This window comes from Natator depressus, chromosome 12, assembly GCF_965152275.1.
Source record: "Natator depressus isolate rNatDep1 chromosome 12, rNatDep2.hap1, whole genome shotgun sequence".
Taxonomy (NCBI): domain Eukaryota; kingdom Metazoa; phylum Chordata; order Testudines; family Cheloniidae; genus Natator; species Natator depressus.
Genome location: NC_134245.1, coordinates 42,957,530 through 42,983,582, shown reverse-complemented (window position 1 = coordinate 42,983,582; position 26,053 = coordinate 42,957,530). Strand labels below are relative to the sequence as shown.

Here is a 26,053-nt window from a genome sequence, read left to right as displayed (position 1 = left end):
CGTGCCGCGGGCCCAGCGATAGAAGTCCCCCAGGCCACGGATGTGGTAGAAGTTGCGTGTGACGCTCTTGCGAATGGCCTCGTTGAAGTACAGCTCGTGGGGGCTCCGCTCCGTGTAGCACCATGACCATCAGTGAGGCCAGGAGAACAAGCTGCATGGCCGGGCAGACAGAGGATGGCCGCTCGGAGCCTGCCCGAGCTGGGCTGTCCTTAGGATTTATGGGGCCCTACGCGGTATTAATGAACTGGTGCCCTATGCTGGCACTGTGAATACGGCCCCTGCCTAGTAAGGAGACTGCAGCACGCGCCGGCTGTGCGGGAGCCAACCGCTCTTACCTGCTGCCGGGTCAGAGGTGCGGACTCCGTGGGTGGGCGCTTGGGCTGGAGCGCCCATGGAGAAAATTGAGGGGGTGCGGCACCTAGCAGCACGGCCTCAAGCTGCTCCGTGTCGCGCCAGGCAGGGTGCTCCCAGGACGCGCTGGCTGAGCTCTGAGGGGACGTCTACCCAGCCAGCAGTAGCCCATGGCCCGAGTTAGAGCCCAAGTCAGCAGACTCGGGCTCGCGCTACCCGCAGAAGCTAGCCAAGTGGGCAGTGCTTTGTCTCAGGCAGGAGCTCGAGCTCTGAAACCCAGGCTCCAGCCAAGACCAAACGTCTGCACAGCTGTGTATAGCGCTGGCGCGTGAGCCCGAGTCGGCCGACCTGCTGCGGGCTGTGCGAACGTCCCCGTGAAAGCCAGGGGCTGCCGTGAGCCCTGCTGCATGCGCTCGGACAGGCGGAGCGCTGAGCGATTGGGAGCCGCCCCTGAGCACCGCTGGGGCTGGCCAGCCTCTGGAATGGCAAGGGAGGCCGAGGATGAGCCCCCCAAAGCCCTCCTCCCAGCACAGAGAGGGGCAGCAAGTCCCAGGACCCCTCGCCCTCACCTGGGTTCTTTTCACATGGGTGCTTTCGCAGGCTGATCCACCACTTCTCCCCTTCCACCAGGTGGTGGCTCAGGAGGGCCTGCATCTCTGGGTTCCAGGTGCACGCCAGGCACCCGCCATTGGCCTGGCACCAGGCCTGGGCTCCCCAGAAGCTGTTCCAGAGCCTGACGAACTTGTAGCTGACGTCTCCCACACGTTGTTGGTGCCAGGGCCATCTCGAGGCAGGCCCAGCTTGGGCAACGCTTGCCAAACAGAACCAAAGCCACATCCCTGATGGGAGTCGCATGGTGCCAGTGGCTCCGGCTGCCCGCCCAGCCCTTTATACAAGCCCGGTGCTTTTGTCCCAGGTCCAAGCTGAGACAAACCCGCCCAACTCAGGTTCCCACCCCAGGGCTGCCAAGCAAACAGAGAGAGGCGAGCGTGTCCCACCTGGGGGCTGTTTGCAGAGAAGGGTGAGGCAATTGCTGGGCCTCAGCGTGGCTGTGGGACACGAAGGAGAGTGGAGGACGCAATGTTCCCATGCAGGGCACAGGGAGCTGAACACCTGCTGGGGCTGGACTGGAAGCCTGCCCTTGGAGAGGGAACCCGCAGGGTGCTGGGGAGGAGGACAACTGCAGCCCCTGGGGGCGGATGGGCCCAATGTTTCTATGGCATGATGTGAGATTCACACACAGGGACCATGGTGCCCACCCTGGCTGACTGCCTGTGTGACAAGGCCAGAGCGGCTGCGCCCCCAAACCCCTGGGCTGCCAGCACTGAGCCCCTGCCTGGGGCTGAGCTGGAAGCATCTCGTCTAGAAAGACAGGGCCTTGATTTAGGAACCAAATGGGGTCTTTGCAATTAGAATTGGGGAGCCCCCCACTTGGCTGGGGGCGGTGGGCCTGCTGCTTGCCTGGCTGGGGGTGTGAGAACTGGAGGGCACTTTTGGAACTAGGGCTGGGCTGGGCTGGGGGCACTGGGGCGGGGCTACAGGCTGGGCTGGGGGTCCCTGGGGCTGGCCCAGGGGCACTGGGGCGGGGCTGGGTGTAGTGGGGTGGGGCTGCAGGCAGGGCTGGGCTGGGGGCACTGGAGCTTGGCCGGGGGCACTGGGACGGGGCTGCAGGCAGGGCTGGGCTGGGGTCCCTGGGGCCTGGCTGGGCCGGGGGCACCGGGGCTGGGCTAGGGGCCTGGGGCGGGGCTGCAGGTGGGGCCGGGCAGCAAGAGCTCAGTTAGCAGGCTCTGCAAAGGGGACAGTTACTGCCAGACAGTTGAATCATTTTAGCTAATCCAGGATTCTCCTCTTGAATCCTGGGCCTCCCACTGAGCCCAGCTTCACGCTGCGGGTGTGATGGGCAAGTTCATCTCAGCCAATTATGCAGTATCCTCAGTGTAAATACAGACCTCTGCCCAGGGAGGGCAGGGCCTGTCACCGCACTGGCAGCTGTGCCCACTTAGTATGCGGGGAGCCCTGTGTTCCTGGGCTTTGCTGGGACGGAGCTGCCTGTGCCATAAACGTGCCAGCTTGTGCCAGACCCACGCCCCAAAAGGGAGTCACAGCCTGGCAGTATGCAGGGCCGCTTGTCGTGGGAGAGCCTGCAGGCAGGGAGTGCCCCCCCTAAGGCCAGTGTGTGCCCCAAGGCTCCCCAGCACAGCCAGGCTCAGCACAGGTGGGCACTGCCGCTAGGCTGGCTTTTCTAGAGGCTCAGGGCTTGGCTGCATGGGCCACTGGCCCCAGGACCATGCCAGGCGTGAGTTCAAATCAACGGCACCAGGCAAAGGCTGCAGAGCCACATTGGTGTACGAGTGGCTTGCAGCAGGGCAGTTACACTTGTTCATGGGTGGCCCCAGCTGAACCGTTCTGTGCTGCTCTCGCACTGAAATCAGTGCCCAGGCCTTTCTGCTACACCAGTTTGAACTCATGCCTCGCATGGTGCAGAGTGAGCCCCACGGACCCCCTCCAACCAGCCATCTCAGCTGGCTTCCTGCCGGCATCCTTGGGAGGGGCTTGGATGCAGGGAGGTTGGGGTCCTGGTGGGCAGTGTTCCTTCTAATTTTCCCCACACATTTGCGGAATGAATTTTGTTATGTGCACCAGTACGGAGGTGACACATCACCTCCATATTGGTGCACACAATTCGTGTGGTGGGGGTGGGGCTGAGGGGTTTGGAGTGCGAGAGGGGCTCAGGGCTGGGGTAGAGGGTTGGAGTGCGGGTGTGTGAGTGTGTGTGAGGGCTCTGGCTGGGGGTGTGGGCCAGGGATGAGGGGTTTGGGGTGCAGGCTGCCCTGGGGCTAAGGTGGGGAGAGAGGACTCCCCCCAGCTCTCTCTCCCCGCAACGGCACCTGGGCCGTGGGGGAGAGCTGCCTCTCCCCGCAACAGCACCAGGGCTGGACCCGCAGGATAGACGCCTCTCCCCCGGCCACGGCAGGTCTGGGCTTAATAGGTTGCTGCGCGGCCACGCAGCTTAGAGGGAACTTAGGTCCTGGTGTGACGTTATTAGCATGAACTGTGACTGTATAGATCATTGTTGCAAGCAAGGTCCTATAGTGGCACCAAATCTTGTACAAAGTAGGTTAAGCAAGGTGTCTATGAAAAGGTTATGGTTTGCTGTTTATGATTATGCTATCTGGGTGCATGTATCATTTTTTAATTTAAAGTTATAAGTATTGGCTCTATACAGTCTGTATTTCAAACTTGTGCTATGCTTCTGGGTGACACCCGAGACAATTTGGTGTCAGCACTGCCTAGCCTGCTTGATGGCCCATTAAGGACCATCAGCTATACAACTGACCCATTGAGAGAAGGCAGATACACCTTGTAACTCAGCAAGGTTGCAGGGACTGGCCTATGGACAGAGCTCTAAGGTTTTTTCCATGCCATGTGCTGTGTAGCTTGTTTTTGGAACAAAGGAAGCACAGGCCGCATGGCAAGAGACTATAAAAGGCAGCTGCATCTCCTCCATCTTGTCTTCAATCCTGCTTCTTAACTCTGGAGGAACTTTGCTACAAACTGAAGCTCTGAACAAAGGACTGAATGACCCATCCCAGCTGTGGATGAACTCCAGAGATTTGATTTGAACCTGCAGTTTATTCCATCACTGCTATAAGCCTAAACCAAGAACTTTGCTATTACTGTATGAAATTAATCCCATTTAACCGATTTTAACTCTCATCTATATTTTTCTTTTTATGAATAATCCTTTAGATTTTAGACTCTAAAGGATTGGCAACAGCGTGATTTGTGGGTAAGATCTGACTTGTATATTGGCCTGGGTCTGGGGCTTGATCCTTTGGGAACGAGAGAACCTTTTCTCTTTTACTGGGGTGCTGGTTTTCATACCCCTTCATCCCCATAACGAGGGGCCCTGGTGGTGATACAAGAGAACTGGAGTGTCTGAGGGAATTGCTTGTGTGACTGCTGGTTAGCCAGTGGGGTAGAACCGAAGTCCTCTCTGTCTGGCTGCTTTGGTGTGCAAAGGACCCCAGCCTTGGGCTGTGACTGCCCTGCTCTAAGCAATTTGTCCTGAATTGATACTCTCAGTAGTGTCCCGCCAAAGGCCTCATCATTACACCTGGGTGTAGAGAGTTTGGCCGTGTTCCAGGCAACACCCTGGATGAGGTCAACTAGGGCTTCCCATGCACAGGCCTGGGGAGGAAGGGGAGGCAGGAGCCTGCAGCTGGGCACGCAGGAAGGATCCTGTGCCCCAGCACCATGGGGAGCTGGGTTCCTGGATCCACATGGAGAAGGCTCTGTAGCCCACTAGGAGCAGGAAGATTAACCCCTCACACACTGAGGACCAGGGAGAGAACAGTGCAGCCGTCCCCAAGCCGTCCAGCACTACAGCCGATGCTGGGGCCATGCATGGCAGTATCACTATAAATGGAGACTCAGGGTCCAGCCTGCCCCTCCCACAGGAGTCTGGCTAGAATTGCCATCAGCCCCTTGGGACGGGGGCCAGAACTCGGCCTCAGTCACCCTGCAAGAGCCAACATTCATCTGAGTGTGCGTGACTCCTTCCACAGCTTGAAACGTCCTCTCCACAAAGACCGGCCCAGCCCCCTCTTGCCTCCCACACCATAATGTGGCTCCCCATTTGACCTGGGGCAGCACTGGGGCCTGGGCTTGTTTCTGCCAGGAGAAGAAATGGCTGATGGAGGCAGCCATTTATTTACAAGGAAGATACAAAATCCCATTTCCTGGGACGAGGAACTCAACAGGAGTGATTTTCTTAGCTTGCAATTCCAAACCTCTTTCAGCCAGTGCTCAGCCCCAAAGCTCCCTCTTTCAGCTTTTCCCAGGGCCACGCTCCCAGTGGTTGTTCTGCTGTGTCCTTGGCTTGCTGCTCCTTCCATGTCTGTTTCTGTCTCTTGCTGCTTCCCTCACACTCAGACATACTGTTCCAATCTGGTGTCCCCCCATGCCCCCCACCGAGCTTCTCAGATCACAGTGCAACCCCCTTGGGCCACGGGGCTAGCCCTGAGCAGCCTTGCTTTGGCCCCACAGGTTCACAGCGCAGCAGGCCCCCCTAAGTGAAGTGAGTCCAGTCCCAGGAGCGTGGGAGAACATCTGGGACTAATCAATGACAGGAAGGCAGTTGTGACTGGGGAGGAGGTTTCTGAACGGAGTTCCCTAGCCCACTGACCCTCCCCAGGCAGAGGTGTGGAAGCCAGGAAGAAGCCTGGGAAGGACTCTAGGTGGGAGGGCTGGGGTGGCGGTTGTGGTATGACAGCAGGCAGGGACCGAAGGCGTGCCCGGGCATGGCAGGAGCCACTGGACCTGGGGGATGAGCTGTGGTGTTGGACTTTGGAACATTTATGGACTGTGTGCACTGGGCGTGGGATAAATGGCCTGTGTTTGGGGCTTTCAAGGACTATTTACATTATGTGGGATAATAACTGGTCCTGGGTAGGAGTAATATTGCACCCAAAGGAACTTGTGGAGGTGTCTGTCGGGCTTGAGAGGGAAAATGAAATGTTAGTTTCCTGTTGTCCCAAACGTGCTTGGTCAGTTGACCGAATGTAGTGGACACCTTTCTGATGCAAGGCTGAAGCTCATCAGCTAGAGATGAGCTATCCAGTGCAGTTAACCCTAGATAGCAGAACTTGTGTACAACTTTGAGCTTGGTGTTAGCTGCTGAAACCTCTGGTGCAGCCAATGTGCCTTGTGCCATAATCACTGTCTTCTTCAGACCGAGGGCTAGTCCAAGCTAGCACAAAGCTGCTGGAGCTCCTCTTCACGACATGCGATGAGCGCTGAGTCACTGGTGAATAGACCTTCTCCTATCTGCAGGTGTTTAACTTCGCCTTTTGCTCTCAGATGTGCAATGAAGAAGGGTTTTCCAACTGAGCTCGTATGAAGATGGACACCCTTTATACTAGCGGAGAGAGAGTCTGACAAAGCAGCAGAGAGAATAAACTGAAAAGTGTTGGTGCCAAACCACTGCCCTGTTTGACACCACTATGGATTTCAAAGCTGCCAGACTGACCACTATCATACTGGCCTGCAGCCTGTGTGGAAGGCTTGAACCAGACTGATGAGGACTGGAGGGCCCAGTTCTCTTGCGCAGTTGAAAAAGGCTCTTTCTGTTCAGCAGGTCAGAGCCCTTTGTGAGCTCCACAAAGGCCATAGAAACAGGTTTTCCTTCTTCTGGACATTTCTTTCAGTTGCTTAGTGCTCCTTGGCTGTAACCTGGGGTGACCATCTCTTCAGCTTCCCCTCTCCCACCCACCCCCACCAGTTTGGGGCCAAACCCTGGCAGTGTCGATGCTGAGGGGTGTGTGCCCCACACCAGGCTCCCTGCCATGCCCACACTAGCTCTCGCGAGGTAGCCAGGGAAGACTCAGCGACAGCGCCTAGAGAGGTGGCTGGCAGGTAGTGGTGCTGAGATAGAAAGGGGCCCCCGGGGGACATGGCACTCCAGCACCCCTGTCTCCTCTGGCCTGAATCTCACCCTCAGCCACACCCCATCCCTAGGCAACGGGCGGTTCAGATGCTTGGCAAGTTTGATGCAAATGCCAAGTCATGAGCACCAGACAGCACTAAGCAGGCCAGAGCTGTACAGTTTTTCTGGGGGCAGATTCACATGGGCAGAGGGGGGAGGGCACCGGGGTGTAAAATCCTGAGACGGCGTCTCCTCCAGCCTAGGGGACACAGGCCAGGGCCAGCGGGCGCAGCTCCCTTCCAGAACGGCGCCAGCCTAACCCTGGGATGAAGGCCCGGACGCCTGGGTTCTCTCCCGGCTCCGGGAGAGGAGTGGGGGTGGGAGCGGGAGCCAGGACTCCTGGGTTCTAGCCCCAGCTCTGGGAGGGGGCGGGGCCCGGACGCCTGGGTTCTATCCCGCCTACTCACAGGCTGTGTGGAGGCGGGGCCCCGCCCTCGGGCTCGGCCGCGATTGGCTGGGCCCTCAGCCTATCAGAGGGTTCCGGTTCCGGACGTGCCGGAGATCTCGTGGCCTGTGTGTGGGATGGGGGCGCCGCTGCGGGTGAGGGGGTCACGCGGGGGGGACTCGGGGGGAGCACTTGGGGGGAGCAGAGGAGGGGAGGGTGGAGCAGGGGGGAGCACTCTGGGAGGGGGCGGGGCCGGGGGGAGCTCTCGGTGGGGCGGGGCCGGGGGAGCACTCTGGGGGTGGGGCGGGGCGGGGCGGGGCCGGGGGGAGCTCTCTGGGTGGGGCGGGGCCGGGGGGGAGCTCTCTGGGCGGGGAGGGGCTGGGGGGAGCTCTCTGGGAGGGGGGTGGGGGTGGGGCGGGGCGGGGCCGGGGGGAGCTCTCTGGGAGGGGGGTGGGGTGGGGTGGGGAGGGGCCGGGGGGAGCTCTCTGGGAGGGGGGTGGGGTGGGGTGGGGAGGGGCCGGGGGGAGCTCTCTGGGAGGGGGGTGGGGTGGGGTGGGGAGGGGCCGGGGGGAGCTCTCTGGGAGGGGGGTGGGGTGGGGTGGGGAGGGGCCGGGGGGAGCTCTCTGGGAGGGGGGTGGGGTGGGGTGGGGAGGGGCCGGGGGGAGCTCTCTGGGAGGGGAGGGGGGTGGGGTGGGGCGGGGCCGGGGGGAGCTCTCTGGGTGGGGTGGGGTGGGGTGGGGCGGGGCCGGGGGGAGCACTCTGGGCGGGGCGGGGCAGGGCCGGGGGGAGCTCTCTGGGCGGGGAGGGGCTGGGGGGAGCTCTCTGGGAGGGGGGCGGGGCGGGGCCGGGGGGAGCTCTCTGGGCGGGGCGGGGCCGGGGGGAGCTCTCTGGGAGGGGGGTGGGGTGGGGTGGGGAGGGGCCGGGGGGAGCTCTCTGGGAGGGGGGTGGGGTGGGGTGGGGAGGGGCCGGGGGGAGCTCTCTGGGAGGGGAGGGGGGTGGGGTGGGGCGGGGCCGGGGGGAGCTCTCTGGGTGGGGTGGGGTGGGGCGGGGCGGGGCCGGGGGGAGCACTCTGGGCGGGGCGGGGCAGGGCTGGGGGGAGCTCTCTGGGCGGGGCGGGGCTGGGGGGAGCTCTCTGGGAGGGGAGGGGAGGGGGGTGGGGTGGGGCGGGGCCGGGGGGAGCTCTCTGCGGGGAGGTAACTGACAGCTCTTGCCTTGCAGCAGCGACTCCGGGAGGCCGTGGCGGTGCTGGGCGGGGGCGGCCTTCTCTGCGCCTCGTACCTGGTGGCCGCGGGCGAGGAGCGGTTCTACGCTGAGTGCCTGATGCCGGGGCTGCAGCGGCTGCTGGGGCCCGAGACCGCCCACCTGCTCGCCATCCGCCTGCTCAGCCTGGGGGTCCTGCCCCACATGGCCCAGCGTGACTCGGCCATGCTGGTGCGTCCCTCCCACAGGCTCCGCGGGACACTATCTGCCCCGTCTGAGCCCCCCTGGGTGGGATATATGGGGCGTGCGCCTGGCCCCGGAACCTACCCCACGTCAGAGCTGGTGGGATGCCCCAATGGCTCTGGGGGAAGGTGATGTCCCCGGGAGCTGAGCTATCCCTGCTCTGCCAGCTGCACCCCCGGGGGCTTGGGACTGGAGCCCGTCACCGTGGGGGAGGGGGCTGGCTGTTGTGGGGCTCTGCCCCTGCTGAGTGCGAGGCAGCCTGCTGGAGGTTGGGCTAGACCAAGTGAGCGAGGAACCCAGCTTCTCGTTCGGGCTGTGGATGGTCAACCTCCCCCCCCGCCCCCCACGCCCCGCCCAATAACCTATCTGGGCTGCTCTCATGACTGGCCCGCAGCTGGGCCCTGGCCCCGGGCCAGTCGCTGTGCAGTGTGCGGGGGGTCACGGGGCCTCGCTTGCTCTCCCAGGAGGTGCGCGTGCTGGGACGGAGGTTCCGGAACCCGGTGGGCCTGGCCGCCGGCTTTGACAAGCACGGGGAAGCCGTGGATGGGCTCTCCAAGCTTGGATTTGGCTTCGTGGAAGTGGGGAGTGTCACCCCACAGCCGCAGGAAGGGACCCCAAACCCCGGGTCTTCCGGCTGCCAGAGGACCAAGCTGTCATTAACAGGTAGGCTGGGGTCAGAGGCTGCTGTCACACGGGGGAGGGAGGGGAATCCCATGTTTGCCTCTAGGTGCTGCCCGGAGCAGGGGGGGTGGGCATTTTCTCCCTTCCTCACCTCCATTGACCTGCAGCAAAAGAGCCAGTAGGGCCGGAGACGAGGCTGGGAGGGGACTGAGGGTGGGGCAAGCCAGTGGGCCTTGGCTGTGGGTGAGGTGGGAGGGGCAGGTGACCTGTGGGGTTAGGGTGTTGGGGCAGGGCAGTGAGCAGAGGTATCTGTTGCCATCCTGTATCTCTTGCTAGGCTGAGCCCTGGAGGGCTCGAAGCTGCAGCTTCCCCCTCTAGGTAAGTGTCTTGTGGCCCCAGGCCTGGCAGCCAGCAGCCCCCTGTGTCCCACAAGGAGACTGAGGATCTCCCTTCCCTGGCATATTGTTCCTTGGTGGGAGTGATTCCAGCCCAGCTCCATGCTGCTTGCTGACACCTCTCCTTGTTCCCGCGCAGATACGGCTTTAACAGCCATGGACATGCCGCTGTGGAGTGTAGGCTTCGGGCCCGGCAGGGAGTGCAGCTCCAGCTCACGGAAGGTAAAGCTCCTTGCTATCATGAAAATCCTTAACAAGGTTACAAGAGAGTGCTATAGCAGTCAGTTGTTAGCCTGTGGAACTCACTGTCACAAGATACCGCTGAGGCCAAGGGCGTGATGGGATTCAGAAGACGATTCGATGTTGGGATAACAAGGAAGGCCATAAGGGCGATGGCTGCCCCTGCTTCAGTGCGTGAGCCAACAGGCCGTGGCTCAGGAGACCTTTGCTATTTCATAGCAGGCCACTCCGTAACTGCCCATCCGCAGAGTCTCACGCCTTCAGCTCTGGTCATTACTACCTGCTTTTGGAGGGGGATGGGGATCCTGGCTAGCCTGATGTGTGGGGGTGTGACCTGCTACAGCAATTCCTGTGCTCCTCAGGGGGCGGGCACTGGTGTCACTGGGACCGCTGTGCATCAGGGATGGGGTAGTGCTGTGGGCCTGGTGAGTGCAGGGAATTTTCCGCCATTGGTCTGGCACCGGCACGGCCACCCTCGGCTAGCCATGGTGTTGGCATGGTGCAGAGCAGCTGCCTGCGTTTGGACTCTCCCCCAGACCTGGCCCGGCACAGCTGCATCCCCGGTGCCCGGCCTGGGCCCTGCACATTCTGGGGTTGGTCCAGCAGCAGCTAGTACTTGCAGGTGTGGTGCCATCTCTGGGGTGGCCTGGCTGGGGATGCGGCAGGTGGTGAGGCAGGCGCTCCTGCCTCTCTGAGTGGCACACGTGTGTTCCAGCTGGAATTCCCCTCGGAATAAACCTGGGTAAGAACAAGGGCTCAGCAGATGCGGTGACAGATTATGTGGATGGGGTCCGGACGCTGGGCCCGCTGGCCGACTACCTGGTGGTGAATGTGTCCAGTCCAAATACGCCGGGGCTGCGGGACTTGCAGGGCAAAGCTGAGCTGCGCCGGCTGCTGGCCAAGGTGGGTGACTGTCCCAGGCCAGCCTATGGCACTTGCCCAGGTGGTTCTTGGTGCAGCGTGGCGGTGCCGGGTGCCCCCCTCGCTGCTCCGGCTGCCAGCCCTTTCGCGCAGCGCTTGTCTGAGCTGGAGGTGGCCGTTTTCGGGGGTGGGGGCTCTGCAGAGCAGCAGATGGGCAGGGAGCTGGGACTCAGTGGGGGGCTGGGCGTCTCACTTTGGAAGGCATGGGGGCTGTGCTGTGGCCCCGAGAAGGGGATTCATCCCAAGCTCTTCCCTCCTCCCTTTAGGCAGCAGCATTGTCTGTGTCTCTACCTCTGTGTCTCCCCAGAGACATCTCTGTGCTGCTCTGACGTACCCCCTCCATTTCCTCCCTGGGCGCTGACCTTGCCACCCCACCCAGCTCGTCAAGCCTTGGTAACACCAGCGCCGGGGGGCGGGGGCTCTGGATAGCTTGGGTGTCTCCCTTGGCATGTCACTTACTGCAGCAGCTCCTGGCACTGGTGTTGTCCCTGCAGGTGCTGGAAGAGAGGGATGCCCTGAGGTGTGAGCGCAAGCCGGCCGTGCTGGTGAAGATTGCCCCTGATCTGACTGCCCAGGACAAGCAGGACATAGCCAGCACAGTGACCGAGGTAGTGGGCAGGTAGCTCTGGGGCGGCGCCTGCTGCCCAGCGCAGGCCTTGCTGTGCCCGAGGGAGGGGGGCAGAGTGGAGAGCTTAGGGGAGAGTGCAGGGAAGGGGTGAAGTGGTAGCCCTGGCGGGGGACATACCTATCTGCAGGGGCCTGGAGCGTGGGGGAGTCACTAGGGGAAAGGGGCTGGGACAAGAGAAGTGCAGGCTGGACAAGGGGAGGGTGTCCCAGCCAGGAGCTCCAGCTTGGGGCATGGAGCAGGCTGCAGTCAAACGCCTTTGGCCAGAGGGCGGGCGATGGATGGGGCCGTGTCTCACTGCTGACCGGCTGCACCCAGGGCAGGTCCTCCCCAGCCCCCGCCAGGAGCTGCTGGCTCTGACACCAGTGGTGGCTGCTGTGCTAGGCTGCTCGGGCAGCCAGTCGCCAGCAGGCTTCTGCTGCTTGCTCCCCACTAGCTCTGGCGCCCCTGTGGGGGCGGCTGGCCAAGCTGGCACAAGATGCGGCAGGGGGCCTGGAGCTCTGCTGCCATCATGTTCCCTCGGTGTCTCAGCTAGGTGTGGATGGGCTGGTCGTCACCAACACCACCACCAGCCGTCCCAGCAGCCTGCGGGGCACCCTGCGCGCGGAGCCTGGCGGCCTCAGCGGGCGGCCCCTGCGAGCGCTCTCCACGCAGACCGTCCGCGAGATGTACGCCCTCACCCAAGGTAACTCAGTGCCACCGCCCCACCCGCTCCGCCAGCCCCAGGCCAGGTGCTCCATCTGCCTCTAATGCCCATCCTTGCTCCTAGGGAAGGTGCCCATCATTGGCGTGGGCGGGGTGAGCAGCGGGCAGGACGCGCTGGAAAAGATCCGGGCTGGGGCCTCTCTGGTGCAGATGTACACGGCGCTCACCTACCAGGGGCCCCCTGTGGTGAGCATGGTGAAACGGGAACTGGAGGTGCTGCTGAGGTGAGTGAGGGGCTGGGCTGCTCCCCAGCGGTGTTCTGTGTACGAGGAGGTGGGCGTCCGTCACACCCATGGCTCTGTGCCTGTGTCCCCAGTGGTGTGGGAGGTGCTGGGTCTGAAAGGCCTCATGGCCGACAGGCACCAGGCCTGCCGAGGGCTCTCACTGGCTGCTGCCATAGCCAGCGTCCTGCAGGCCCCATGCCTTGGGATGCTGGGCAGCTGTGACCCACAGGTCCAGCAGGCTTGTGTTGCAAGTGGAGCTATTCTCTGTGCTGGGGTTAGCGCAGGACAGAGGCCAGAGCATAGCTTGTTTGGGAGGACCTGTTCCTGGGCTGGGGGGGTGGGAGCGCCGGACTGAGCCTCGTGGGAGTGCTCACAGCTGTTTGTTCTTGGCTTAGGGAGCAGGGGTTTCAGAGCGTCACAGAAGCTGTTGGAGCGGATCATCGGTGCTGACGGGCGTGTGGGGCTGTGGATAGGGCTCTCTGCACTGCCCCTGGATGCCCCAGCCTGGAGAAGCTGCAGTGCCCTGGGAACAATGGTTGGTACCTCTCAGGTGTGAGCCAGTCAGGAGTCTCTGGACTGAGTCATCCCCTGTGCAGAACATGGGAGGGGTCTAGTGACGTACAGAGACCCCAGCCCCTGTCCAGTGAGTGGGCTAATGGGGTCATGGGGAGCTCGTGGTCTTTGTGCCAGTGCTGCCCTAGGCATGTGGGGAAGGCTCCCAGCTGCCCTGCGTGGAGGGACCTAAGCAAGGCCTGGGCGGGGAGCTGTTCCCCGATGGCTCTGCTGAGCAGTGCTGGCAGCGTGGGGCTGGGCTGACCCTTGCCAGTCCTGAGCAGCTGCAGGTCGGGGTCCCTGCCCTACGAAGCTGTGACGCATACTTTGGTGGCACGAGGCCTGGCATGCTGCTGGCGCTGGGGTGGTGCCAAGTCCCTGCTCCCCTTCTCCAAGGGGGAAGCTCTTTGCCATTTGCCTGCGAAGGGACTCGCCTCCTCCCCACCCTCCTTGTGGGTGCACAAGGCCTTGAGCCTGATGCAGCCCTGGCCATGCTGTTCATGGAGCCAGCTGGGTCAGGCAGTGCCCCAAGCAGCATCACTGGCAGCCCTGCTCCATGCTGCTGCCTCAGCCCAGCCCTCGCTGGCCTGCAGGGCCCTGCCTGAGCGCTGGCTTGGCATCTGCCCCTGGGCTCTGGTTTTGACTTCGCCTCCCTGGCCATAGCTGTCTGTGCTGCTCCCCAGGACTGGCTGGCTGGGGGCTGCAACTAAAGGAGATTGGGGCAGGGCTAAGAGCCCTGCCTGGGCCTGGCTTCTCACTGGACTGTCAATAAACTTGCTGCACGTTCAGTCTCACATCCCTTTTTTTGTGTGTGTGTGGGGGGGCTTGTGGCTCTCACCCCCAGCTGCCCTGGGGGCTGGAGCATTGGTTCTGGATTCCCTACAGTCCCCCCAGGCTGGGCTCTGGCCGCTCATGGGGCCGTGCAGGTGCCACTGGAGCAGTTCTAGCCGCTGGCCTGGAGCAGGGTAGCTTGGCTGAGAAGCTGCCTGGGGGCTGGGCTGGGCTGGGCTCTGCTCAGCTGCTGCAAGCGGGGGCCTGGTGCCCTGCTGTTGCCTGATTTTTAGGAGGCTATATTATTTATTTGGCTAATATGGGTTATAGGCCTGCCAGTTCATCTGACTAGAAGATAATGGGGTTTTTGTTTCAGAATCGGGCTATACAGAGTCTGCAAAGGACCCTTGGGGGTATGACAAGATGCTTATACTGAGACAAATATAGTCTTGACTTTTATTGAGATAAATGGAATAATAATTGGTAATTAAATGGTTAAATTAGAATGACAGATGCAGTACTATTAAAGATACATATGGTATTATATACTATCCGGCTTTTGATTAATATACTTACACCTTTTCTTGATAACCGGGTGGTAAGAGACTGGCATGCCAAGAGAGCTTAGGTTTAGGTTTCTTAATTCTTCAGTGGGTGGTGCAGAGCGAAGAAGAAGAAGCAGCAGCTAGAGCTAAGAGTTGGACTAACTGACTTAAAACTTAACATTAAGAACTTACAGACAAATAGATTAGTAAAACAAAGAACAAAGAAGCTTGGAGCTTAGAAAATTTAGAAAGCAAGTACAAAAAACACTTAGACACTTAGAGGCTTAGATACTTCCTTGGCATGGTGGGCTACCCCCTTTATAAGGCATGGGTGGTTGAGCCCTTCCTTTCTCCTTAAACCTAGTTTTCTTACCCAGCGAAAGGTTGGGGCACACTTACTCCACAGGCTGGTATGTTTGTACATATTAATTACATTTGATTATTTTTACATTTGTTGTTTTTGCCCTCCCAGTTATTTTGCTTCTTTCTATCTAGGTGAAAGGTCCTAGACTTATGTATGCTAACTTTGCCTTAGCTCAACATGCCGGATGTGGCCTGTAGGTCCCTTGCATTACAGCCAAACTACTTTAATATAAACCTATAAGCCTATTATAATAAAACAAATAAAACCATAAGAAACCTATAAGAAAAGAGAGAGAGGCAGGATAGCCCTATAGGCTACACTGCCCAGGGAAGAGCTCAGGTTTCTGCTGGCAGATGAGGATCCCTGCTGACTGCTCACCCCAGCTTTGGTCCTGCCTCCTGCAGCTCTCACCTAGGCGCAGCTGTAGGGCTGTGCTGGGTAGGGATTGCTCCTGCGGACCTGTCCCCCGCTGGTGGGAGGGGCGGGGGCTCTGCCCTGGAGCACGTTCAGAGTGTCCTGTAGGGGTGACGTCTCGGGGCCTGTCTAGAATCTGTCAAGTTCCGGTAGCACCCAGGCCTGCCTCAAGTGCGGGTAGGATGGCACCGGCAGTGGCTGGGAGGGTGGGTGGCACTGGTCAGCCTCCTGGCTCTTCTGCCCCGGGGGGCTCTGCTCCGGTGCCAATGGGTGTTTTAATAGTGGGTGCCAGGCTGGTATGAGCTGGGTCTTCCCTTCCCCCCCTTTGCTTGTTATCTGCCCCTGGGCACACCCTCCTGGGCAAATGTCTCCATGAGCTAATGGCAGCCTACTGCATGCTGCTGTCAGCACTGGCCCCGGCCCACCCCGCTGTGCAGGCATGGGGCATCGCCCCCTCTCCCACGCACTGACGTGCACTGCTTCACTGGACAGACAGGCAGGAGCTGCCCACAGCCTGTTTCAGGGACCAGCCCCACTGTTGCTGGAGGGTGACAGACCAACAGGCCAGGTCAGAGACCATTGATGGGGGACGACTGTGTCTATCAGTCCAGGGTCAGCACCCCCATGTCCGGCTAGCTGGTGTCCTGTGTCCATCCCTCCATGATCTCTGAGCAGGGCAGGCTGCTGGCTCCACCTCCTCCCTCCCACCGCGTCTGGCCGTGATGTGACCCCTGCGAGAGCGGGGACCTGGCGGGAGGCAGGGGCTCGTTCCAGGCCCTGTTGGGCTGGTGCAGAGGGGTGTCGCTGGGCTGGCTGCTGCAGTGCCTCACACTGCCTCCCCCTGCTGTTGCTGGGGACTCTGTGGGGAGCCTGGCCTGGTACCGCACCTTGCTGGGGCCAGGCCTGGTGCTAGCTGCTGTGGGGGGACAGGTGGGGGAAGCCCTGGTGTGGTCCCAGTGGAGCACCTGGAGGGGGTATCTGAGCCCATCAGCTCCCTATTCCTCAGGCCAGGAGCAGGCTTACAGCCTGGCTTATTCTGACTGGTTGAAGGTAATGCTGGATGTTCTCTCCCACGAACGCCTCTAATCCTGTCTTAAATCCTCCTGAGCCTGGGGCCCAGATTTCTTGTGGCAGTGAGTTCCACAGGCTAACTTTCACTGGGTAAAAACATATTTCCTGTCAGTGGTTTGTTGCCTTTTGATTTCATGGCCTGTCCCCCTGGTTCTTATGTTCTGCAATTTACTAGCATGGCCTCGCTGGTGAACGTGGATCCCTCTCTGCTGATGCACTGCACTAAATGATCCCAATTGTCTCCTTTGGAGACACCCCACTGAAGGACACCATAGGGAGCCTACTCCAGTGCTATCAGTAGGGGCATCACTGACTCCCCTCCTGGCTTGGATGCTGTAGCCTGTGGGGCAACCCCATGGTTACAGGGAGGCCAGAGAGCATGGGGCCAGCAGGCTGAGGAGTTGGATCTACCCCTGCTGAGCTCTGACCAGCCACCCCTCAAGCCTGCGTCCCCCACCGAACAGGCTGGGCCAGTGCCTGCTCTTTGCCCTAAGAACCACAGCCAAGCTGTGGGGCATGGTGTTTGAAGCAGGGCAGGTCCCCAGCCTCAGGTCCAGGGAAGTTGGGTGAATTCTCTCCAGCCTGGGACCTGAGGCTGCTAGGATGTAGCATCTGCTCCAGCCGCAAACAGGCGATGAGGAAACTGTGGGGTATGTTCATGGATTCCAAGCCGGAAGGGCCCATGATGATCATCGAGTCTGACCCCTGCATAGCACAGGCTGGAGACTGGCCTGAGGCTATGTGATGAAGTGGGACTGTTCTTAATGTTTCCTCTGAATATTGTGGGGGTGCCTCAGTTTCCCCTATGCAGTTCTTAAGTATCTAGGTGGTGGGGTAAGGGTGTATAATCACTGCAGAGCCCTAGAGGGCCGGTGTGTGCAGGAGTCTGGACACAGAGGATGGCCGACACCCTGTTTCCTGGCAACTGGTGGCCTGGGCCCTTCCCCCCTGCAAGGTGAGAGCTAAAGGGTTGGAGAACAAAGGAATCAGGTGACCACCTGGCCCGGGAAAGGAACAAAGCCCAGAGGAGGAGGGGCTGGAGGGAGTTTCAGTTTGGGGCTGGCTGGGACATGGAGTGAAGGGCAGACGGGGTTGTCTGGCTCACTGCCTGCCAAAATGGACCCAGCTGAGGGGTCCGGTTCTCTGCACCTACAAGCTCTGTGTTAGACCATGTCCCTGTCGTCTAAAACCTTCTGTTTTACTGGCTGGCTGAGAGTCACGTCTGACTGCGGAGTGGGGGGGCAGGACCCTCTGGCTTCCCCAGGACCCCGCCTGAGCGGACTCGCTGTGGGACGCGCACGGAGGGGCAGAGGAGGCTGAATGCTCCGAGGTCAGAGCCAGGAAGGTGGAGCCGGGGGAGCTGTGTGTCCTGCAGACAGGCTGCTCACAGAGCGGAGACTGCCCCAGGGTCCTGACTGGCTTCATGGGGAGCAGTTCCAGAGCGTCGCCCGGGGACTCCGTGACAACTCACACATGCCCTCTAGGGCTCTGCAATGATCATACACCCTTACCCCACCCCCTAGAGACTTAAGAACTGCACAGGGGAAACTGAGGCACCCCCCCAATATTCGGAGGAAACATTAAGAACAGTCCCGCTTCGTCACAGGCTAATCCCTGCAGTGGAGCTAGAATGACATCCCAGCTTAGTTTAAAAATGGCCAGTGCTGGAGAATTGGCCCAGGGTTCATCACTCTCACGGGTAGGAATGTGCACCTCGGTTCCAGTCCGAATGTGGCTAGCTTCAGCTTCCAGCCAAGAGCACTGGTAAGAGCCAGGCCATGCCTGTGGGCCGGGGACACTTGCAGCAGGTCGTGCCAGAGAGCTGGCCCTGGCCGAGGGCGCTGGTCCGTGCTCGCCAGCTAGGCAGAGTCCTCCCGTGCTAGCGTCGGGGGAGACACATGGGAAAAAGAATCCAGATGCTGCCAGCAGGGTGGGGGCTCGTAACTGGTGCACTCCCCTCGGAGAGTCAGGGCTGGCTGCAGTGCCCCAGTGTGGTGCTGGGGGATGCTGAGCCCCGGGGTGGTCCTAAGGGCCCTGCAGTGGCTCCAAGTGTAGACAAAGCACGGCTGGGAGTGACTTGGGGCCTGTGTGCTCACGCTGGGCACAGGCCTGGGGAAATGCAGGTGGGCACAGCTGAGAGCCCTCATAAACTCAGCCAGATTCTGCCAAGCTGGGGCTCCCCTCTGCTTTGGAGTATGGCCCGATCCTCCCTCAGGCCCCATTGCTCTCCTGGGCGTGGTGCAGGAGGCCAGCCCTGGCAGGTTGTTCCAGGGGAAGGGATCTCCACTCCTCACCTGGGCCAGGGTTTGGGGAACACAGTGATGCTTTGAGGCAGTTCTTGCGCCCAGCAGCCACCCACAGTCCCCAGCTGAGCTGCGAGCAATCAGGCCGAGTGCCTGGCTGCGGGGCCAGTGCCATGCCTACTGCCAGGGAGCAGCACGACTCCAGGCCCCCTGCATTTCCTGCACAGACCTCACCCCTGACTTTTGGTAGGCTCCTTTTCTGTCTTCTGAACTCCCTGCCCAGTCGCCCCGCACGCTCACTCCCTGGCCTTTGGGCCTCCCCTCCTGGCTCCAGCAGAAAAGCTCCTGCAGGCTTCTAAAGACTTGCTCTTAACCTAGATTTCTCTCTCGCACAGTTCTCTGCTTAAACTTGCTTGGGCAAGCCGCTCGCAGCCTCCAGCCCTCAACCGTCTATAGGTGCTGGGCTTGCAAGTGCCAGGCGGCGGAAGGTAGCTCAGGCCTGCTGTCCTCAAACTCTCTGGGAGAATTGGGGTCCCATCCTCGGCTCCAAAGCTCCTGCTGCCACTGACTTCACAGGTGCTACGGCTGCTGCACGTGCACCCAGCTTCAGTGCTGCTCTGGGGCCCTCCCCCTGCTCTCGCACTGTCCTCCAGAATCCCCTTGCCTCCATGGCCCCCCAGGCCCGCTCTGCAGGGAGCCCCGCGGCCTCAGGCAGCTCACTTGCTGACCAGGCTGAGCTGAGGAACTAGGCAGAGGTCAGCCCCATGCTAATGATGCAGCCCAGTCCTTGGAGCAGAAACACAGTGTTCCCTGGGAGCAGGCCAGCCTGCAACGCCCTGGCCTTGGGCTGTGGGTCAGTGGCTCCCAGTCCTGGCACAAAAAACTTACTGCAGGGGCCTGAGCAGGGGGGCTCTCCCCAGCAGTCAGAGCTGGTCACCCTGGGCGGTGCTAGGGGGCTCAGTAGGGGGGCTCTTCCCTGGCAGTCCACGGTTGAGGCAACCAGCGGGGGGCATTGGCACCGGGGGGGGGGGAGAGCCAGGCCCCGTTGGCACTGTGGGGGGAGGGGCCCAGTGGGGGTGCTGTCTCTGTGGGGGGAGCTGGGCATGAGGGGACCAGTGAGGGGCATTGGTGCGATGGGGGGAGCTGGGTGCATGATCACATTTTGAGCAGTGCACAATTTCTGGGTGGGGCATCTCAAGCCGGTGAGGCTGGGAAGTGTGCCCCCCTTTGGTTTTCTGTGGGTCTGAGCGCGGCAGGGAAGGGTGCTGAGGGACAAGCTCCCCCAGGGGGCCTGGAACAACGTGTACTGTGGGGTGCTGAGGGCCATCAAACCAAACTGTAACAGAACCCACCTCAAGCCAGGGGGTGCGGCAGCCCCCTGCCCCCCTTGACTCCCCCCGAGGGATGGGGAAGGGGTGGAGAAGGAAGGGCCCTCCATGGCAGCCGTTCCCGCTGGGTCCCTGCTGCATGGGGAAGACCCTGTGTGCAGCCAGGGCCCCGCGGCTGGAGGATCGTGCCAAGTAGGGCTCAGGGATCCAGGCTACGTGGCCCCCGGCCAGCCCCAGGGCGAGCGCGCCAGGGCACGGCCTGTTCTCTTCCGAGAACCCTATCAGCCCCTCACCCGCCGCCCCCGGCTGCCCCGCCAGTGCCAGCCCCCCCCCACCACCCCCGGCTGCCCCGCCAGTGCCGGCCCCTCACCCGCCACCCCCGGCTGCCCCGCCAGTGCCAGCCCTGCCCCCGGCCACCCCCAGCTGCCCCGCCAGTGCCGGCCCCTCACCCGCCGCCCCCAGCTGCCCCGCCACTGCCAGCCCTGCCCCTGGCCACCCCCAGCTGCCCCGCCAGTGCCGGCCCCTCCCCCGCCGCCCCCGGCTGCCCCGCCACTGCCGGCCCCTCACCCACCGCCCCCGGCTGCCCCGCCACTGCCGGCCCCTCACCCGCCTCCCCCGGCTGCCCCGCCACTGCCGGCCCCTCACCCGCCTCCCCCGGCTGCCCATCCACTGACAGCCCCGCCCCCGGCTGCCCCGCCACTGCCGGCCCCTCCCCCGCTGCCCCCGGCTGCCCCGCCACTGCCAGCCCCGCCCCCGGCTGCCCCGCCACTGCCGGCCCCTCACCCACCGCCCCCGGCTGCCCCGCCACTGCCGGCCCCTCACCCGCCTCCCCCGGCTGCCCCGCCACTGCCGGCCCCTCCCCCGCCTCCCCCGGCTGCCCAGCCACTGCCAGCCCCGCCCCCGGCTGCCCCGCCACTGCCGGCCCCTCCCCCGCCTCCCCCGGCTGCCCCGCCACTGCCGGCCCCTCACCCGCCTCCCCCGGCTGCCCATCCACTGACAGCCCCGCCCCCGGCTGCCCCGCCACTGCCGGCCCCTCCCCCGCTGCCCCCGGCTGCCCCGCCACTGCCAGCCCCGCCCCCGGCCACCCCCAGCTGCCCCGCCACTGCCGGCCCCTCACCGGCTGCCCCGCCACTGCCGGCCCCTCACCCGCTGCCCCCGGCTGCCCTGCCACTGCCCTGGCTCCTTCCTACCCTCCCAGAACTGCCCTGTGCCACCTGCCAACCCCAAACCTCCCCCCTTTACACTAGCCTCTGCCCCACACTCATCCCCCAGGCCTTGGCCCACCCCAGTTCAGCCCTCCAGTGCCACAGGATATACACCCCTGGGCCCTCTGCTCCCCTCCCCCCACCCTGCCCTACACTGTCCTCTGCTACCCCCCCGCCCCCCGGTATTGCCCTACAGACCGAGGGGCGGATAAGTGGGGGTGGGACAAGGCCTGGGAAGGGGCCAGGTGGCAATGGGAAAGTCCTTCACTTCCCACAGGAAAAGCAGGAGAAAGCCAGGCTGCCAGCATCCCTCAGTGGTGCAGGCCCCATGCCCAGGGCACCAGCTGTTTGAGTAATGTCCCCCCCGGCGCCATGGGCTCATGCCACCAGCCCCGGCTCCCCCCAGCGCCATGGGCTCATGCCACCAGCCCCAGCTCCTCCCCCCGGCGCCATGGGCTCCGTGCCACCAGCCCCGGCTCCCCCCCCAGGGCCAAGGGCTCCGTGCCACCAGCCCCGGCTCCTCCCCCGCCAGCGCCATGGGCTCATGCCACTGGCACCCGGCTCCCCCCGCCCAGGGCCAAGGGCTCCGTGGAATCGGCACCCGGCTCTCCCCCTGCCCCAGCGCCATGGGCTCCGTGCCACCAGCCCCGGCTCCTCCCCCGCCAGCGCCATGGGCTCATGCCACTGGCACCCGGCTCCCCCCCCCGGCGCCATGGGCTCTGTGCCACCGGCACCCGGCTCCCTCCCCCAGTGCCATGGGCTCCATGCCACCAGCCCCGGCTCCTCCCCCCCGGCGCCATGGGCTCTGTGCCACCGGCACCCGGCTCTCCCCCTGCCCCAGCGCCATGGGCTCTGTACCACCTGCACCCGGCTCCTCCCCCCAGCGCCATGGGCTCTCACAGAAAGGAGACTTCCCCAGAGTCCTGCCTGGCTTCATGGGGAGCAGTTCCAGAGCATCGCCCGGGGACTCCGTGACAGAGCCCATCCCCAGGGTGGTGTGTGCGAGGTGGCCACAAGGGTGCCACCTTTAAGAGTTGGGGGGCGGGGAGTGGTGTCCCCATCCAAGCCTGCCCAAAGCTATGGCCAGTTTTGCCCCAGTCTTGGGTGGGAGCCAGAGCGCCCATGAGGGGGCCCGGCTGTTTTATGCCAGGCAAGCGGCCTCCCTATCTGTGGTGGAACAGGACACTGACCCCAGCTTGTGCCAGGCCCAATGGGCCAGTCTGGCCTGGCCGAACCCAGAGCAGCCCTGCAGCCAATGCTCCCCAGTCCCCGCCCCTTGCTGTGACATCCAGAAGTGCCCAGCTCCCTACCAGGGTCCCCTCCGGGCCAGACACCAGCTGCTGGGAAAGTCACTGACCTCGGCAAGGTCAGGCTGCACAGAGAGCAGGTGCCGTGGCCAGGCGGGCTGGGATAAAAGCGGCGAGGAGGAGGGAGCCCTCGCAGCCAGTGCCTTGCACCTGGAGCAGGAGCCATAGGCTGAGCAGAGCCCGCCAAGACCATGTGGTGAGTGCGTGCGCCCTGGGCCCAGCCGACTGGCCTGGCACAGGCAGGGTTGAGCAGGGGGCATCTCCGATACGTCGCCTGCCAGGCCTGTGCCCAGCACCCCTGTGCCCTGCTGCTGCTCGCAGGGAGGGCACCGAGGGGAATGGCAGCAGCAGGGCTGCAGCCCACCTGGCCCCAGTGCCGTGCCGAGGGACCTGGCTTCTGCTGAGACCCTACCCCCCTGGCTGCTCCTACATGACACTGCTGGGAGGAAGCTCACCACCGCTCCAGGCTGGCCCGGCAGTGCCCAGAGCCCTCAGTGCTGTGAGCGTGGGGCTGAGGGCCCAGCTCCTTAGACAGAGATTCCAGTGTCCTGTGTCCTACCAGAAGGGCAAGGGGTCAGCTCGCTGCTCATGGCGGCTTCTTTCCCTGCAGGATGCCCATGCTGCTGGTCGCCAGCCTGCTCTGGGGGGCCCTCGCCTCCACCCACACCAAACTCAACGAAGTCCAGCTCGGCAACGGTAGGGGGCAGGGTGCCATCAGGCAGGGAGGGGGTGCCCGGCAGGGGGTGGGGGTAGGGTGCCATCAGGCAGGGAGAGGGTGACCGGCAGGGGGCTGTGGGCAGGGTGCCTTCGGGCAGGGAGGGGGTGGCCGGCAGGGGGCTGGGGGCAGGGTGTCTTCAGGCAGGGAGGGGGTGCCCGGCAGGGGGTGGGGGCAGGGTGCCATCGGGCAGGGAGAGGGTGCCCGGCAGGGGGCTGGGGGCAGGGTGCCTTCGGGCAGGGAGGGGGTGCCCGGCAGGGGCTGGGGGCAGGGTGCCTTCGGGCAGGGAGGGGTGCCCGGCAGGGGCTGCAGGGTGCCATCGGGCAGGGAGGGGGTGCCCGGCAGGGGGTGGGGGCAGGGTGCCTTCGGGCAGGGAGGGGGTGCCCGGCAGGGGGCTGGGGGCAGGGTGCCTTCGGGCAGGGAGGGGTGCCCGACAGGGGGTGGGGGCAGGGTGCCTTCGGGCAGGGAGGGGGTGCCCGGCAGGGGGCTGGGGGCAGGGTGCCTTCGGGCAGGGAGGGGTGCCCGGCAGGGGCTGGGGGCAGGGTGCCATCGGGCAGGGAGGGGGTGCCCGGCGGGGGACAAGGGTGGGGCTGTCTCTCACCAGCAGGGGGCACTTCACTAAGGGTTCTCCCTGTGCCCCAGGCCAGAGCTGCCCGGCGCCCAGGAGCATCGAGCACGGGAAGGTGGAGCACCTGGCCCGCTACCAGTGCGACCCCTATTACCGGCTGCGCAGCCGCGGTGACGGTGAGATATGCCCACAATGGGCAGAAGTGCGCCCCCGGGGGATACGCACAGGGCCCGCCCCTGCCTCCGAGGGGATACACATGGGACCTTCCCCCATCCCCGGGGGGACACACATGTGGGCTCTGCTCCCACACCCCTGGAGGAATACACCTTGGGCCCTGTCCCCCCGCCTCTGTGGGGGATACATACCGGGCTGTGCCCCCTCTGAGGGGATACGCACGGGGCCCTGCCCTCCGTCCATGTGGGATACACATGGCCCCCCAAGGGGATACGCATGGGGCCCTGCCCCCACCCCTGGGATACATGCCTGGGGCCCTGCCCCCCGCTGGCAAGTGCACAGAGCCCTGTGTGCCCTGCCTGGGGACGGCTGACACTGACTCTGGTTTTCTGGCCCCAAGGCCTGTACCGATGTAGCCAGCAGCACGTGTGGTTGAATGAAGCAGCCGGAGAGGAGCTGCCCATTTGTGAGCCAGGTGAGTGGGAGGTGGGGGCGGGGTGGAGCACAGGGTTGCTCTTTGCAAGGCAGGGGTAGGGGCAGGGGCCCTGCTCTCCCATTGCTCCCCATGCCCTTGCAATGGCGCTGGGGCTGCGTTCCCTGAAGCGGAGCTTCTGCAGACTGAGGCAGAGGCCACGGCCCCTCTGGCAGCCACCCCTCTGGGTGCTGTTCCCTCTGCCAGTGACACACCTCGCCCTGGATGGTGGCACCAGGGCCCGGCCGGCCCAGGGGCTGGGAAGGAGATTGCTTGCAGAGCTCCCATCTCCCAGGCGAGGGTCTGCAGGGCGAGGGTCAGGCTCACACTGGGTCTCTGCCCTCTGCAGTGTGTGGGAAGCCCAAGAACCCGGCCAGACAGGTGCAGCGCATCATTGGGGGCATGATGGCAGCCAAGGACAGCTTCCCCTGGCAGGGCCGGCTGCTGAGCCGCCACAACCACACTGCGGGGGCCACGCTCATCAGCGACCAGTGGCTGCTGACGACAGGCAGGAACCTCTACCTGGGCCACAGTGAGAACAGCACACTGGATGAAATCGCCCCCACCCTGCAGCTCTTTCTTGGCAGGGAGACGCCTGCCGGGGCTGTCGAGCTTATTGTCCTGCACCCTGAGTTCCCGGGGGCTGTGGACCTGGCCCTGCTCAAGCTCAAGCACAAGGTGCCCGTTGGAGAGGCCGTGATGCCCATTTGCCTGGCCCAGAAGGACTATGCAAAGGTGGGGAGGGTGGGCTTTGTCTCTGGCTGGGGCTGGAACACCCTCCTGGAGCACCCAAAGCACCTCAAGTACGTCATGCTGCCTGTGGCCGACAGTGGCAGCTGCCAGGAGTACTACCAGACACACGCCTGGCAGCCACTGCTGAACAGCCACACCTTCTGCGTCGGCATGAGCGAGCTGCACGAGTCCACCTGCCTCGGGGACGCCGGCAGCGCCTTTGCCATCCATGACCCTGAGGACGACACCTGGTACGCGGCCGGGATCCTCAGCTTTGACCGCAGCTGCTCAGCTGCCAAGTACGGCGTCTATGTGCGGATGCTCAGTGTCTTGGACTGGATCAAGGAGACCATGGCTGCACACTGAACCCGGGCTGGGCCCCAGCCCCTGGACACAGCCCTGAGCAATAAAACCCCTTCCGCACACCGGGCCCATGTCTCCTCTGTTCAGCAGTTTCCAAAGGGGCTCCCTGGGCACCTGGGCATTCAGCACCAGCCCCTCCCAGCCTGCGGCAGGACACAGGGCTTGAAGCACCTGCCCTTGCTCCGCTCCCTGCCCTGCCCTTCCCCCTGCCTCATGAGCGCCAGACCACAAACCCCCAGCGCCTGTGGGTGCTGCCAGGGGGAGGGTCAGGCTGTGCCCTTCTAGGCAGTCCATCTGTCCCTACCCCCAGCACTCCAAGGCCTGGACCCCTGACACTGACCCAAACTCCTTCCTGAGCCTTACGGTTAAACACGAAGCAAGGGGGTCGGTATCTGGGGGGGGGCACAGCACAGGGGGTCAGTAACCAGGGGGGCACAGCACGGGGGGGCGGTACCCTGGGGCGGGGAGCACAGCACAGAGGGTCGGTATCCGGGGGGGGGCACAGCACAGGGGGTCAGTAACCAGGGGGGCACAGCACAGAGGGTCAGTATCCGGGGGGCACAGCACGGGGGGATGGTACCCTGGGGTGGGGGGCACAGGGGGTCAGTTTCCGGGGGGGCACAGCACGGGGGGTGGTACCCTGGGGTGGGGGGCACAGCACAGGGGATCAGTATCCAGAGGGGGGCACAGCACAGGGGGTCAGTATCCAGGGGGGCACAGCACCGGGGGCGGTACCCTGGGGTGGGGGCGGGGGGCACAGCACAGGGAGTCAGTATCTGGGGGGGGCACAGCATGGGGGGGCGGTACCCTGGGGGAGGCAAGGGGTACAGCA

The 26,053-nt window shown here is 63.4% G+C and overlaps 2 protein-coding genes across 4 annotated transcripts; both read left to right on the top strand.

The window, feature by feature from the left end:
- The first annotated feature begins 7,316 nt into the window (after positions 1-7,316).
- DHODH (dihydroorotate dehydrogenase (quinone)) lies at positions 7,317-14,090 on the top strand. The gene is given in 10 exon segments (XM_074969002.1): positions 7,317-7,378; positions 8,442-8,654; positions 9,131-9,275; positions 9,278-9,329; positions 9,822-9,904; positions 10,638-10,825; positions 11,338-11,451; positions 12,000-12,153; positions 12,238-12,397; positions 12,793-14,090. Coding segments are annotated over 10 exon segments (1,182 nt in total). The 5' UTR covers positions 7,317-7,360; the 3' UTR covers positions 12,848-14,090.
- Positions 14,091-16,991: 2,901 nt separating this feature from the next.
- LOC141996734 (haptoglobin-like) lies at positions 16,992-25,282 on the top strand. Of its 3 annotated transcripts, none has more exons than XM_074969004.1 (5): positions 16,992-17,069; positions 22,808-22,893; positions 23,555-23,656; positions 24,055-24,129; positions 24,476-25,282. In XM_074969004.1, exons 1-5 carry the CDS (start codon positions 17,014-17,016, stop codon positions 25,222-25,224), a joined length of 1,068 nt encoding a protein of 355 aa, XP_074825105.1. In that variant the 5' UTR covers positions 16,992-17,013; the 3' UTR covers positions 25,225-25,282. The 3 variants fall into 3 exon arrangements, with proteins under 3 accessions (XP_074825105.1, XP_074825104.1, XP_074825106.1); XM_074969003.1 differs by lacking the exon at positions 16,992-17,069 and adding an exon at positions 17,176-17,878; XM_074969005.1 differs by lacking the exon at positions 16,992-17,069 and adding an exon at positions 21,840-22,393.
- Positions 25,283-26,053: the final 771 nt, after the last annotated feature.